At 40.0% G+C, this 15,384-nt stretch overlaps 2 protein-coding genes and 1 non-coding gene across 4 annotated transcripts; all 3 read right to left on the minus strand.

Moving 5' to 3' along the window:
• Window positions 1–2,671: 2,671 nt before the first annotated feature.
• mrpl28 (mitochondrial ribosomal protein L28) lies at window positions 2,672–6,232 on the minus strand. Of its 2 annotated transcripts, none has more exons than XM_085243495.1 (6): window positions 6,093–6,232; window positions 5,344–5,649; window positions 3,925–4,077; window positions 3,709–3,843; window positions 3,523–3,609; window positions 2,672–3,097 (listed from the first exon to the last, which is right to left on the minus strand). In XM_085243495.1, the coding sequence occupies exons 2-6, from the start codon at window positions 5,626–5,628 to the stop codon at window positions 3,002–3,004; spliced, it is 756 nt and encodes a 251-aa protein (XP_085099621.1). In that variant the 5' UTR covers window positions 5,629–5,649; window positions 6,093–6,232; the 3' UTR covers window positions 2,672–3,001. The 2 variants fall into 2 exon arrangements, with proteins under 2 accessions (XP_085099621.1, XP_085099622.1); XM_085243496.1 differs by having other exon boundaries at window positions 6,030–6,209.
• Window positions 6,233–7,112: 880 nt separating this feature from the next.
• trnastop-uca (transfer RNA opal suppressor (anticodon UCA)) lies at window positions 7,113–7,199 on the minus strand. The gene has a single exon. It is a non-coding gene; the product is annotated as a tRNA-Sec (tRNA).
• Window positions 7,200–8,050: 851 nt separating this feature from the next.
• LOC146559763 (uncharacterized) lies at window positions 8,051–14,498 on the minus strand. The gene is made up of 6 exons (XM_085243493.1): window positions 14,368–14,498; window positions 12,346–12,957; window positions 11,194–11,475; window positions 10,807–11,084; window positions 8,955–9,142; window positions 8,051–8,618 (listed from the first exon to the last, which is right to left on the minus strand). The coding sequence occupies exons 2-6, from the start codon at window positions 12,953–12,955 to the stop codon at window positions 8,315–8,317; spliced, it is 1,662 nt and encodes a 553-aa protein (XP_085099619.1). The 5' UTR covers window positions 12,956–12,957; window positions 14,368–14,498; the 3' UTR covers window positions 8,051–8,314.
• Between the last annotated feature and the right edge of the window lie 886 nt (window positions 14,499–15,384).

Genomic DNA, 15,384 nt, shown 5'->3' on the forward strand with positions numbered 1-15,384 from the left:
TTTTATTAATAACAACAACAACAACAACAATCTTTATTTATAGAGCACATTAAAAGCCAGGGGCATGCCAAAGTGCTTTACATGAAACAATAAAACAATAAAATGATTTACACTAAAACATCAGAATCATATAGGTGTGGGATTATGTTCACAGGTAAAAACCACTAATAGGAACAGTCAATAGCACACAGCTGTAGCAAAGAGAACTGTACCATCATACACAGTGATAGAGGACATAGGCAACGCAACAATAAAATAATAAAATAATTAAGACTATAACGTCAGAGTCATATAAGTGTGAGATTATGTTCACAGGTAAAAAAAACCACTAATAAGAATAAACTATAGCACAGAGCTATAGCAGAGTAAAGCTGTAAAGCTGAACCATCAAACACAGTGATGGAAAACATTGACAGCACAGAACAACGCAAAACAACCAGACACATTAGAACATTAGAACAACACACTAGAAGCAAGGCGAGAATTTAACTGGTAGAAAAAGCAAGTTCAAACAGATATGTTTTAAGCCGTGATTTAAAAGATTGAATAGAATCAGACGCCCGGATGCCAATCGGGAGACTGTTCCACAGCTCAGGTGCAGCTAGAGCGAACGCTCGATCACCTCTAGACTTCAAGCGAGATCTGGGCTGAACCAACAATGACTGTGAGGAAGATCTTAAGGCCCTCGTAGGAAGATATGAATTTAAGAGTTCCTTAAGATAACTTGGCCCTGTGTTATTAGTAATTTTAAAAGTAAACAACAGAATTTTAAATTGAATACGAAATTTCACAGGCAACCAGTGCAGATCAGCAAGGACGGGAGTGATGTGAGCAAACTTCCTAGTTTTAGTTAGAATGCGTGCAGCGGCATTCTGGACTGTCTGTAATCTATGTAAAAGGGTAGAGTGGAGACCATAATAAAGTGAATTACAGTAATCTAGTCGTGACGTAACAAAGGCATGGATAAGCTTTTCCAAGTCATTGTGCGGGATGTAATGTTTGGCCCTGGAAATAAGGCGAAGTTGGTAGAAACTAGATCTGACGACAGCAGATACTTGTTTGTCAAGTTTAAATGAGCTGTCAAGTAGCACACCCAGATTCCTAACAGTGTCAGGGAAGGAACTAGTGAGAAAACCAAAAGCATCATGAAGTTTGGCACGAAGAGCGTCACTGCCAAAGATCATAATTTCAGTTTTCTTATCGTTAAGGATAAGAAAATTTGCCAGAAGCCATTGCTTGACCTCACACATGCACTCTCGAAAGTTACTCACGGACATAGCTAGATCATCATTCAGCTCAAAATAGATCTGGATGTCATCGGCATAATAGTGAAAGGCAATGTGGTATTTCTCCAAAATGACACTTAAAGGAAGCATATACAGTGAGAACAGGGTAGGGCCTAACACAGATCCCCGGGGAACACCACAGCAAACAGGTACAGCGGAGGAGGAGGAGGTAGCCAAGTGAACCGAAGAGAGCCGATCGGAGAGGTAAGATTTAAACCAATCCAAGGCAGTGCCCTTGATGCCTACAGTGTGCTCTAGTCTCGCCAATAGTATGTTATGGTCAACCATGTCAAATGCCGATGAAAGATCCAATAGCACTAGGACAGAGGGGCGTCCATTGTCAGCCATTAGTAAAAGGTCGTTAAAAACTCGAAGCAGCGCTGATTCAGTGCTATGGTGTTGTTTAAAGGCCGATTGATATTTATCATTAATGTTATTCTCATCCAGGTAGGTCTGAAGTTGAAGCAGAACTACCTTCTCAAGAATTTTAGCCACAAAGGGAAGTTTGGAAATCGGCCTATAATTGGCATAATCATGCCAATTAAGTGCTATAAAGTTATATAGTGTAGCATTAAGTGGACACAGCCCTGAAAATAAAGACATGAGACTATGCTTGCCTGGGAAAATATAGATAAGAGGGAACCATTTTCTGTGGAGTTACTGGAATGCTGTTGTTTAGACTATAATGAGAGATCTTCTGTAATAAAACTGTCAGGGGTTCGTCACCATTTTGAGATCCGCGGCAACGTGTCTTGCAGGACGCATCTCCCTTCTAGAAGTATTGTAAAAGAGAAATAAAGTGTTAAATGGTCTACTGAGCAGTGTTTTGTCTTCCATCGGATGCTTCTGAGGAATCAAAAGAACTCAGTAAAGTGATGATATTAACTCATTCACTGCCATTGACGTCTATAGCCGTCAATTGCAGTGAATGAGTCAATGGGTTTAACTCATTCACTGCCAATGGCTGGCAGTGAATGAGTTAACAAACGGGGAAAAAAATCGGTAAATTTCTCGATATCTTTGCATGCACGGTAATATTAATTAGCAGATAATTTTTTCACTCTGGGTTTTGCTACCAGTCTATGTGCTTCACTGCTGTAACACCTCTGCTGCGACACTGGTGGATATTGTTCTTTCGATAATATTCCGACTTACTCAAGACCCACTGTCACAGCCATGTCGATATCAGCACAGGTGGATGTATTTCAGTGTGGACAATGTACAGTGACATCTGTGGATAAGTAACACCTTAACACCATGTTAACTGAAGGAAAAGGTACATATAAACATATATTATATGGTTTGATAATTGTGTTTTCAAATTGAAGTTATTTAAAAAATAAACTCATTAAATATTCTTAACAAAACAAACAAACAGAATCAAGTTTTAAGAGAAAAGGAATCTTTTATTTTCTATACATGTGCCTCATGTCAGAGCTGCTCAGGGAATATTTACACCATTGGAGGTTTTTCCCTTAATTCCTGAACTTCCTTATGCAAGGCTGTTAAATGCAAAGAGGAATAATCCATAAGTGAAATAGGATAAATAAGTATTAAACCAACATGGCTTAGTTTCTTCTGTCACTTTCACCTTTGCGCTCTTCTCGGTTGCATTCAGAAACAAGGATGTGGGGATTCAAACTCTCCACCAGATCCAGAGAAGCTTCACAGTTCAACCTAATAATTTTTTCCAGTTACACAAATGGTTCAAGATATCACTTCTTCTCTATGACGTGTGGCTCCAACAGTTTCTTCATGTGCAGCTCCTCCACCAGCTTATCCACACAGACCTTAAACAGAGGTTCAGGTTCCTGAAGGACAAGAATATAAAGACAACTAAACATGTTGGTCTCATGTGTAGGCCTTTCTTTTAATTTATTACTGCAACATAGATGAATAACTTAAAAATGTCAAAAAATGCTTCAAATGTAGCTTAAGAGAGATTTATCAAAAGATGTATCTCATGACCTTTAAATGTTACAGCTCATTTTAATATAAAACAAAGAATAACATTGTCAGCTTTCATCTCACATGGTCCTGGAAGCAACACTGTGGTTTTAATAGGAAAAACTAAGGGTTCAAATCCATCAGTAAAGAGGCCTGTGGATAAATAGGAAACAGTCTTCCTCCTGCAGGGTTTCCCTTTTCTCACAACCTTTTTCTGTAAATGTAATGTCACATACCGACACATAACTCACTCTAGACACACCAACTTAAAACTGAAATGACTCATTACTTTGTGCTCCAGCTGCCGCTGTTTCTCCACAGCCTCCTCCAGACTTAGACCAGCCCACTCTACCACTTCTTCTGGGATCTCAAACTGCTGCTCACAGAGAAAAAAGTGGGAGTATTATTTATTTATTTTTTCCTTTGATGACTTTACTCACCGGGTCCTCGGTTGACTCAGACATATTGGACATACCTTGTATTTCTCGTAAACTTTTTCTCGTTTAATGGGGTCATTAGGGTAAAGCTCTGTGTTTTTGCGTGCTAAACGAAGCAGCATTGCCCTCTTCAGGTCCATCCCCAGTTTGGAGTTGAGGTCCTCCTTTGGTGTCTACAACCAGTCATTAGTTAGAGACACATGGAAAACACAATAAGAAAAAGTTCGTGTTGAACCGGAGTAGTTTTCTCTTACTTTGAGGATATAATAGTCGAAGCCGTAAGCAGCATCGATGAGGTCCAGAGTGCGAGCTGTGACTGGGATGGTGAACATGTGGTCAAGGATCTCGCTGTAAAGTTCTCTCTTGAACACTTGTGGTTTCCAAGTTTTCCTCAGACGAGTGGACATCTAAACAAAGACAGTTTAGACAACTTTTAAACTATTTCAAAACACACGCACGAAAAAATACATTTGAGTAAGTAAAACGAGCACTTTTTAAATTTTCTCAGGTTAAATAATAAATATATCACATAATATCACATGAGGTGGTTCACCACAAGTATTCTCATTGGCAATAGTCAAATATATCACTGAAAATAATCAGCTGCTTCTCCAATGAGTCTGTCATTATCAAATGACCTGTAGCTCCACTCTATTAAACTACTACTGCAAGACAGCAGCAGTCAGAGTTCATCCCACAGCTCGTGGAGAAAAACAAACTCCTCACAGACTTGCTCTTAAAGAAGAAATAGTGGTTCTGATCAAGACAAAAGCCTCGTGTGACCTGAAAGAGGAGCTGGCACATAAATCTGTCTCGGTATGACTCAAATAAGGAATTATTATCGTCATTATTATTATCATTATTTGTAAGGAGATGTTTCCTCTTTTGGTTCAGGTGGCGTTCTACTACAGAACTATGGTGAAGAGGCGCCTCACCTATTTTTCACATCATCTCTCACCTGTCAAACAGAGATATATGTGCAGGTGGAGGAGGTGGTTTGTAGGCTCACACGGGCCTGTGAGCGATTTAGTGATTTCCTTTTGAGGCAGAATTTTGAACTTTTTTCAGTTGTTTACACTTTCCCCAACCTTGCTTGGATCTGCTGGTTGTTGTATTTGTGGTGCTCCAAACCCATGTTGCCAACAAGGAAGCTGCAGAGTGTCCTCTATTGGACAAACTACAAAACATCAGCACTCATAATATAGCTGAAGGACATTTCTCCCATCATCTTTACTTTTCTGACTTTCATTTATCAGCTGTTATAAATCCTGATACTGATCATGTAGAATTTTTCTCTCAGATTAATAGATATAAACGCTGAACTTTCACAGCCAATAATACAGCAGGTGATGTTCTTCTTTAGCAATACAGCGCTTTGCCATTTTTACTAAGCAGCAGTAAAGCTTTTCATTTTCACCCAATTCATATTTTCAAGATTACTTTACTTTTGTGAATGGTTCTCTGTAAAGACACAATGGCTTGATGCAAATCAAATGGAGCAAACTCAGGAATACAACTTCTAATGCTCTGTTCTTCAGAAGCTGCCCCCTGCTTTCATACAAGCATTTTATATAATATAATATTCTTATAGGAAATTATCAAAAGAGGAAATCAAAAGAACACAACAGCAGCACGAAAAAGACAAAAAAAACCCTATTCTTCTACAGACTAACTTTGTCATTGTTGGCATATCTGTAGCCCGATATCCAGCCCTCTCCTCCCCACAGGCCGTCCTGGGACTCTGGAGGGTAGTAGATTGGGACTGGGACATCCTGCACCCGTTCCTTCAGCCCCGTGTTGGGGTTGGCTCGGTACTGGACTCCTAGAGACCTCCAGTGGACAGGTGTGGGTTCCTTCTGTTCAAGTGACTTGAGGTAGTGCTTCGGGAGACGAGCATAGATGCCCTGTTTCATTTTAAGGGCCTCCCACACTTTAGGGGAGTACTTCAGAAGAGGCATTTTTGCTTTTGACAGTCAAATCTGCAACACAGAGGGATGAAAGAACAAAACTTAGTGTTGCTTGTATTGACCAATCAAAAAAAATCAACAGTGTTCCAGTGTTTGCAGGTGTTACAGCTTTAATACATACAGAAAATATTCTGGTGCAGAAATAAAAGAGGAAAAACTTCCTGATTTTTCTGTGACAGGTTGCATTCTTAAAACAATGAAGCGAGAACTGCGATGAAGACTCAGAAAGTATTTTTTTCAGTTCCCAGAAATGCCTTATGTAATTACAAGCTGAACATTTTTCTGAATCGTTTATTTCTTTTGATAAATAACTACTGGGATACAGAAACAGAATAAGTTTGATGATATTAGCTGATCGTTAACCAATGCAGGCCAACAACACAGGTACACACCGGCTTATTTAATGAAACAAGCCCTCCATAAGTGTCTGTACCAGCACCATTAAAAGGTCTCACCGCGTAATTAGAAAAAGCAACGTCGTCAAACAACAATGGAGATTTTAATCCACGTTTTCTCAACATCAAGCCAGCAAGGGCATCGTGAATCCTCCGCTACTGGCCGCAACTTCCGCGAAGAGCAAACAGCGTCACATATGATTGGCCGAGAGAAGACGTCACTCTGTCGCTTTTTCCGGGCAAACCGGATGTGCACCCACGGGCAGAAAATAAAAATGTACTTTAGACCAGAACAAACGAAAGACGCGTTCTTGTAAAATACTCAACATATATATAAACGTGTTATGTTTGTGTTTCTTTCATCTTTTTGCATCAAAAGCTTCCTTTAAGAATCTAAGCGCTGTGTTTTGTTCATTATTCGGTAGAAGTATTCTTAAAATCCTTCATTACTTATAAGCAGCATTACACTTAATAAATGTACAAGAAATCTGTTTTTTAAACCCTAACGTCAAGGTGTTTTTGTCTTTTAGTCAGTTAATCAGACTTCATTGCACACTTAGCGTGCAGATAAATAGAATGAATTACTGGAGGGAGAAGCTTAAAGAAGAAAAGAAATCCTTAAAGAGAACCTAAATCAGTAGTAGAAGAGATTCAACAAGAGACGATAATCTCTCCATAGCAGGGATTGTAGTTCATTGAACTCTGCAGGAAGTTTACTTAAAAAGAAATAAAAATATATAAACAATCTTTTTTTTTTTTTTACATATATGTGTTTTAACAGTTGCAGATGTGTCTATCTGTCACAAGACGGAGTGGAGACGGTGTACAGGTAGGGCTTTGTTTGTGAAACCCTTCTGTTTAAAGTGCTCATGGTTTGGAGGACCATTACCATCTCCTGCATTGAAGAGTTCAGATATTATTTTGATACTGATATATAAGAGTCCGTAAACGTGAACTTTTATTTTGGAGAGCAATGACGAAGGTTGACAGGAAGTGGCACAATGCGTTTTTAAGTGTTTATACAACACAAATCATTAATCGCTCAATTAATCATCATTTCAAAACTGTTCTTCGCCGTTACGCCCGAAAGGTGGAATTGAACCACTCTGCCGCTAAGCAGCTACAGGTTTGAAGCCTGCACCCCGGACCACCGAGGCTCATCCGGGCACTTACTGACATCCTCTTTACGCGTATAAATACCCCATACCTTTAATACTCATCTGACTCACGGTGCTACATACAGTGACTGTTTTAAGCGTGCTTTAATCAAAGATAGGTCACAAAAACGACCGTCTACTGTAAGACAGATAATCTAATCTTTCTTGTGCGAATAAATCACTGAAGAAAAGACATGTAATCAAGTCTGCGCTGTTATGCAAAGCAGACGTGCTTTGATTGGCTGTCTGAAAATATAAAGGAGGAGAGACACGGATTTCTCAAAGGTAAGCTGCATCATCACCGCTACAACAGAATCCAAACAGCCGACCGCTGATTATGGCTGTATTGCCTTTGGGTGTGTTGTGCTGAATAGAAATATTATTATATAGCATTCAAATTATAAATAAAAGACTAAAAATGAGAAATGCATAAAGCCTATTGATCAGATGATGTAAAGCGGTTTTAACAGCTGTAAACGGTTTCTAGAGGCATCTCAGGCACATCTCACACATAGCTGAACTCACCTCCTGCTCTTCTCTTCTTGCTTCATGGGACTTTGACTTAAACACAAGATATTTTTCAAGATCACAAAGATGTTTAGCAGGGATAAGAAGGACTCACATGGTTTACACTTACAGGAAATTTACCCATAAATGTTTGTTATTGTATTTTAGATTAACTCCAACTTTTCCACACAGTATCAAACTCGTGTAATGTTGCAAATATAGCATTTCACGATGAGTTATAGCTGTAGCCAAATTTTAATCGTAGAATGATATTTGGAGTGAACAATCTGGAGCAGTGAATCATTTTTATTACTTCTTACTCCTGTTTAAAAAAAAAAACAGAACATATTAGAATGAAGATTTGTTTTATTGTACAACTTGGAAACACTAACAGAGTTTTCAGGCACAAGTATGGCGACATAGGGGATTACAAAAAAAATCGAAACCATTTTACTACACACTGCATAAAATTTCTTGGAGTAGCACCACAAAACTCGAGACTGATATTGAGCTTATTCGGGTCATTTTATTTCCTCACATTTCACCATCTTCCCCTCTCCGTCATGAAATGAATGTGATGATTAATTTCTTTCCTCCGTGGTTATTCTTTGGTTATTGTCAGAGAAAAGTGTTCTCAATGATCAAAGTCTGAGGCTCTTCCTTTGTTTCTCCACTCGGTGGCGCCAGGAGGCTCTGGATCGCCTCCTCTGGAGGAGAACAGCACATACTCCTGGCACAGGCCTTTCCGCAGGAAAGACTGCACGCCAGGGGAGGTGGTGGTGAGGGGTCCTCTCTGTGGATAACAGGAGAAGCTCCGTCCTCGCTGCCTAACGAGGTGGAATCAAACTCTGGTTGAACAGTGCAGCAGCTCACACCTGCACTTCGCAGCACTTTAGTGACTCCAGACATCATTTCAGCACACCTGCATACATGTGAAATGAACCTGCATCAATAAAATGTCGCATTTTGAATTTAGACAGATCATATTTATGATAGCCACTCAGCAGTGACAGTTAAAGTGAGACTGGTGGTCACATTTTGACCACCATGTTATTATTCTTTGACTCTATTAGAGTAACCTTGCATTATGCAAAGTTAGAAAAGGATCCTTATTTAACATAGAATGGAAATAGAATGCTAGAATAAAAACGTTTAGTTAGATATGTGCACAACAGCTCCTCTTTAAGTACATTCCCAACTAAATACTCAGTGCTGACTGTCAGAACACCACCGAAGAACAGAAACCTATTCGTCTCACCTGTGTGCTGGAAATCCCGTGTAGCAGTGCAGATGAACAGAGGCCACAATGAGGGATTCAGTTAACTGCCAGACGTGGAGGTCGTGCACAGCCTGCACTCCAGGCAAGCATGCAATCCTCCGCCCAAGATCAGTAACGCAAATATGTGGTGGTGTGGCCTGTTGTAGCAGCAGCCCATACCTGTACAACTACAGAGGGAAGCAAGAGTGAAAACAGAGGCCTGTACTACGAAACACACTTTGGAAGTGCCAGAAAGTGATTGGCAGCATTTGAAGTGTTGTCAGAGAATATGGAAAAGGGAAATAGCTGCAAACCTATAATATTATTATATATATCATATATAACCTTATTGTAAATCCTGTGGACTGCCCTCTATCAAAATATATATACATACATGTATATATATTCATACATATACATGGATATGGCACATAAAGAAAATGGATACAAATGTCAATAATAGACATTCAGTCAGACTTTTGCACAGAGAACCAGGATGGTCTAAAGTTTTTCTTGTTTATTTGTGTTTGTTTTTTCACAAAAAAAGCACCTAAAGTGGAGTTTTTTCTGATGAAAAGCAGTAAAGAAAAATCAGTAAAAATGAAAATCAATAAAGACTCTTAGATACAAATGTAGTTTTTTTCCCCTGTTGGCTGCAACCAATTTTATTGTTCTATAAACCAGAATATCTGACTCTCAAACAGAGCAACTATTTGCGTCTGCTGACCTTATATCGAATTTATTAAGCCTACATTTGAATTATGTTTTTATATCTATTCCTGACTTGCTTGCAGACATTTAAACCACCAATTTAATGTGAAAAACTGTATTTTACACATTAATTTATTCAAATACTTGATTTTAATCCACCAGAATCTCTTGTCCATAACTGCATTATTTCCTTCCTGACTTCAAATTGGCTAAAACTTACTAATGCACTAAGTCTATACCTGTCTTACTTACCAAAGTGCTTAAAGCACAAGCATATTCTAACTGTACTTTTAATAATAAACTACTGTACACTGCTTTTCCTCTCACACACTCTCATAGTGTGGATTTACAGTTGTGTTGTTTTCAGTCCGCATTACGTGTTTAACCTCTTCATAGTTTTCCTGCAATATAATTTTATTTGTAAAATCAGTTGCTCTGCTGCCAGTTAACTAAGTAGATTATAGAAAGATACTCTGCTTGAGATGAACTCATCTGTCATGCCAGCTCTGTTCTAGGATGCCCTCTGGACCCAGTGGAGGTGGTGAGTGACAGGAGAATGGCGGCTAAGCTGTCATCCCTGTTGGACAATGTCTCCCACCCCATGCAGCAGACTGTGACAGCACTGAGCAGCTCCTTCAGTGGGAGACTGCGGCACCCACGGTGTGGGACGGAGAGATTTCGCAGGTCTTTCCTCCCCACTGCTGTCAGACTCCACAACAAAGACTTTAACTGAACAAACACACACATCCACACATGTGCAATAACACTAAGTGCAATAATCTTTTCTGGCATCGTTGTATTTTTACTCAGTTGTATATAGCATTCGTATTCTATTTTTATCTTATTGTATATTTTTATTCTATTTTATTCTACTGTATATAGTATATTATTTTATTCTATTCTGTACAGCTGTGTACTGTATTTATTCTTATTGTATTCTAATTTTTGCGCCATAACTTTTGCACTGTCCACTTCCTGCTGTGACAAAACAAATTTCCCACGTGTGGGACTAATAAAGGTTATCTTATCTTATCTTATCTTATCTATTCTGGATGCAGACTAGAGGCCTGTCTCCAGACCTTTCAAATGATTACAACTTTAAGTGTGTAGTTTAGCATGACATAAACACACAGAGCGTGACCTGCGGTGCAGAGGTGGCAATCAGCGTAATGACAGCCAGCAGAGAGAGGCCAGGATCCAGGTAAACCAGGAGGCAGCAGGCACCAGAGCTGTCGATGACCTCCGGGAGGATCAGTAGCATCACCAGACTGTTGATCAGGCCCAGAAGAGACGTAAAAACTCCCTGAGTGACAAAGATCAATGACAGGAGTCTGATGGGCCAGCGGTTGGTTGGAACCGGATTCTCAGTATGAGGTAATGACTTGCAGACGTCAGAGGTTTTAGACGCATTTTGACTCTCTGAAATAAGAGAAAAGAGCAAAACACATGCTTTGAAACTGTTGTTTGGGCTAAAACACAGGAACCTGAACAGAAAAAAAGTGGACAGTCTACAGAGCTGAAGTGTTACCATGATGTCCCGTGCAGGTGTTGTGTTCAGGATTCTCTGTGAAATCACTCTGACCCTTACAAGCCTTCGAATCTTCAGCACTGCTCGCTACTTTAAATCCAGGCGGGTGAACTTCTGGCTGTTGTTGCTGACTTTGGGCGTCAGTGTCAGGGATGCTGGAGGTTACCGGATTGCAGAGGACGAGCGCCTTGCTGTGGAGCATATCGTGCATAGCAGACTCAACTTTTGATACACTCGTGTCTTCGAATTCCTCTTGGCCCATGGATTGCTCCTCAGCCAGGACTGTGGGAGTGGAACACAGGAATGAAAAGCAAACATGGACACCATTTGATCTTCCTTACAGCTGAATATACACTGCATAGCTACATTAGAGTACATAGCTAATAATCCATTCCCAACGTCTACATGCACTTGGCCTAATCTAGCCATTAAAAAAAAGCTTTCTACTCTTCTATAAATTGATAATTATTTTTGAAAATCAACTATTGTGGCAGCCTTACCAAGATGTTACAAATACAACTAATTCTAGCAACCAAGGGTGCACCAATATATCTCTTTATCTGCTGAAGTAAAGTGAAATGTGTTGTAATCTACTGTGTCATTTGTAAGCAGCCACATTTAGTGTGAATGGGAACTTAGCCATGTCCAACCCCTTATTTCTTCATCATTTTAAGCCAATACATGCTGGCTGTAGCTTTATGTTTATTATACCGTCTAATCATTTCATTCCTCTTGTGTGATTCTCATTCTAGAAGTCTACTGAAGTATCTTTGCATGATTCACAGATCAAAATAATCTTTATTCCTCTTATATTGAAACTTGGCAGCAGCTCAGTTCATCTTCTGCATGAAACAAGCTGTTTTAGCTCTTTAATGCTTTAATACCTTTAAATCAGCAGCAAGTGGGCAGGGCGTCTGTGCTTGCAGCAGAGTACAGATATTAATATGTATGTGAGTGTAAAATATATAAGAAAAGAATATAAGAAAAAACAAGAGTGACTAAAAAAACAGATCTCAGGTCTGCGGTTTGAAGCTGTAAATCTGCAGGATTGGATCAATGCGTACCATCCCTGATGGTACAATGAGCCGAAGAGTTGTGTGCAGGTAAATAAATTAGCCCTTTACCTTCTTTCATTATTTTTTTGTGTGTTACCTTTTTGGTTAACTAGTAGGTGAGATCCAGTCTCTTCCTCGCCCACCCCGGTCTTCTTATGTCGCAGAAGATCACAGCTCAGCCCGAACACAAGCATCTTATAGAGCGTGCTGACTACTCCAACCACCACAAGCAGCTGGGGTTGCTGCACTGGGTGTGGCTTCAGGAAAAAGTGGATAATTTCCATGGAGTATGAAATACACAAGGAGACCAGTAGGAGGGTAGAAATGAAAACCCTCACAACCTGAACCCTGCTGTTGTGGTAAGACAGACCGCAGTTTAGAGCTGCAGGGGAAATCTTTGGGGAGAAAGGCTGATGAGGGTTGACCACTGATGGTGTCTCATGGTTAGGCTGAGCAGTGACTGTCTGGCTACCAGCTGGAGGTTCAATGGAGGAAGCATGTGGAGAAGTAGAGGGCTCCAAAGCGGAGAGCGATGTTTTAATTGTGCTTGCAGTCTGAGGAAGAGGAAGAGCCAGGTGCATGAGGATGAAGAGCGTGTGGAAACCATCCACCAGGGTGATGAGAGACTTACACAGCTGACTGATGGCGATCTCGCACATCAGCAGCAGAATGGTCACTCCCAGCATGGACCAGTGTAACACCCGCATTCCTGCAATTAAGAGTACAGAAACATTCAAAACACTCAGAATCTGAGACCCCACTGTTTGCACTGAGGTCTAACATGAAGGGCGACAGTCACATAACACATGAACAGGTGACTATAACCACATGTTCTGGCATAATAATAAATAATAAGTGATGACCATTTATAGCTCAATTTAAGTGGAGATGTTTGTTGAAAAAACAGCATGTTAGCACTAACACCTGATACCAGCTACCAAGCACGGTGGTGGGAGTGTAAGGATTTGGATTTGTTTTGCAGCCACAGGGCCTGTGCACCTTGCAGCCATGCAACATGAACTCTTCTGTATGCAAAAATATCTTACAGTCAAATCTGAGGCCATCTGTCCGACAGCTAAAGCTCGGCTGAAATGGGATCATGCAACGGGACAGTGATCCTAAGCTAAGCAGGAAATCTACAACAGAATGCCAAAAGAGCCAAGGTGTTGTAATGACCAGGTCAAAGTCAGAACCTCATCTGACTGAAAGGCTGTGGTAAGACTTTCAAGGGAGCCCACAAATCTCAGCGAACTGAAGCAAATAATGTGAGAGGATAAAGTCACAGGGATGAGATGTATGTACTTTCTCACAGGCCTAGATAGAGTCTTTTGAAAAACTTCTTTCTTAACAACATGTATGCAAACCATTTATGCATCCAATGGTTGAATGTGTTATTATTTTAAAGTCAAGAAAAAAAGGAGTGAGAGAGTGAAATTCATAAAAAAAATAATAACTTCAATAACTATTGAAATCCATCCATTCACTGATTTTCTCAACTGCTGATCCAGTTGAGGGCCATGGGAGAGCTGGAGCATATTTTTCAGCTATCATAGAGCAACAGGCAGGTTACACCCTGGAGAGTTCATCATCCACCGCAGGAGCTACAAACGGGTCAAATGTTTCACAAAAATGAACATTTCAGAGTTAAGAGCTGAATTCTATCCCTGAAGTCAGATTAAGTTTTGTCCTTGCCTGAAGAAACAAACTCAAAGAGCTACACTTTGTGTTGTGATGTTGCAAAAGCATCTGTTACACTCAAGGTCAGGATGTCAGCTGCATGAGCCCATACAATTCACACAATTCACCACATGCCTCTGTGCCGTCTGGTGCACTCATGACTTCTCAGCATACGCGCACTGATGATTGAATAAGTAGAACTCTTATACATGAAATGAAGCATTGCACCTTTTGAGGGCTTTTTGTTTGGTACTTTAAAAGTCATTTAAAGCCTTTTATTACTCTCGCGATTAAAATCTTGAGCTAAAGACGACTTTTTTTTTTTTTATAATTGCAGCAGTCTTGGTTTCAGAGAAACAACTTTTCAAACAAGAACACGTTTCAATCATGAAACCTACGACCAACTTTCCACAGCATGTCATATATTCTTAAGTTCATTTACCCCAGAAAAGTGGATGTCCCTCAGCCGGCACTAAAAGGTAAGTTGGACTCCTGGATGTGATCCGTGCAGCTGAAGCTGAAAAGTGTCATTCATGGTGCTCACCATCTCTCACTCTCTCTGTCCCACCACACTCCTCCTCTGCTGTAATCACAGTCATGTGAGCAGGGGAGGGTGTGGGTGGGATCATCCCTCGTTGGTGGGAGAAAATACGTTGAAAATACGTTCACACGGCCCACCCACTCTTCAGATACCCTCCAAGCAGATCAAGTGAAGCTTATTTGCACTAATTAAACCCTGATTGTGTTGTCAGGATTATATAATGCCATCATGAGGTGAGACCTTCTCAGCTCTGCCTTAAACTATTTAGGATACTGGCATCCAGTCAATATTATAGCTCCATTACCAATGGACTTGCTGCCTTCAGCTGGCCTGTCTAATTATAGTGGGAATCAGGGTATAACACTCTATTATAATTTGGAATAAACTAAATACTAAACACTCTCTAAGCCCCCTACTGGTAATAAAATGTTCATTCAGATATTCATTCAAGTATTTGCAGTATATGTACTGATTATTTCATCGTCTATTTCTTGAAATATTTATCAAAGGAGGCAGAAATATCATATTTACTGGGATTCGCATATTCTTATATTTATTCTATATATTCATACATACGATCTACAGCACATTTGTGGGGAGAAACGTTCATGCTTCGATGTCAAATCTAAGCTCATGTGAGGCTGTATGTTTGCCAGCTCAGTTTGTGTCAATGGGCCAAAATTTGATGAGTGAATTCCTAATGCTTTGTTCCACAGGCAGAAGGGTCAACAAAAAGTCAATGTTCAAATCACACATAAGAGTTTTCTCCATAAGAAGGCGAGTACTTTAGTGTATTTGCAGTAATTTAAGTTTAATCAAGAATCGTTTTAAAATCTTTCCTTTTTAAAAAAAAAAAAATTCCTTAGCCCCTGTGAGCTCGGTGGATGTGCTGCACCCTCTCTGTCCCCCTCTCATGAT

This window comes from Mchenga conophoros, linkage group LG14, assembly GCF_057382185.1.
Source record: "Mchenga conophoros isolate Kocher_MC1m ecotype Shallow Benthic linkage group LG14, M_conophoros_male_GT1.1, whole genome shotgun sequence".
NCBI classification, from domain to species: domain Eukaryota; kingdom Metazoa; phylum Chordata; class Actinopteri; order Cichliformes; family Cichlidae; genus Mchenga; species Mchenga conophoros.

Coding starts and splice junctions, on each gene's coding strand:
- mrpl28 (XM_085243495.1), bottom strand. CDS start 5,628: ATGCCTCTTCTGAAGTACTCCCCTAAAGTGTGGGAGGCCCTTAAAATG. Junction 3,844..3,924: donor TCGACTATTATATCCTCAAA/GTAAGAGAAAAC, acceptor GACTGGTTGTAG/ACACCAAAGGAGGACCTCAA. Junction 3,610..3,708: donor AAGTTTACGAGAAATACAAG/GTATGTCCAATA, acceptor CTCTGTGAGCAG/CAGTTTGAGATCCCAGAAGA.
- LOC146559763 (XM_085243493.1), bottom strand. CDS start 12,955: ATGCGGGTGTTACACTGGTCCATGCTGGGAGTGACCATTCTGCTGCTG. Junction 11,476..12,345: donor CCTACTAGTTAACCAAAAAG/GTAACACACAAA, acceptor CCACTCCCACAG/TCCTGGCTGAGGAGCAATCC. Junction 11,085..11,193: donor CACCTGCACGGGACATCATG/GTAACACTTCAG, acceptor CTCTTATTTCAG/AGAGTCAAAATGCGTCTAAA.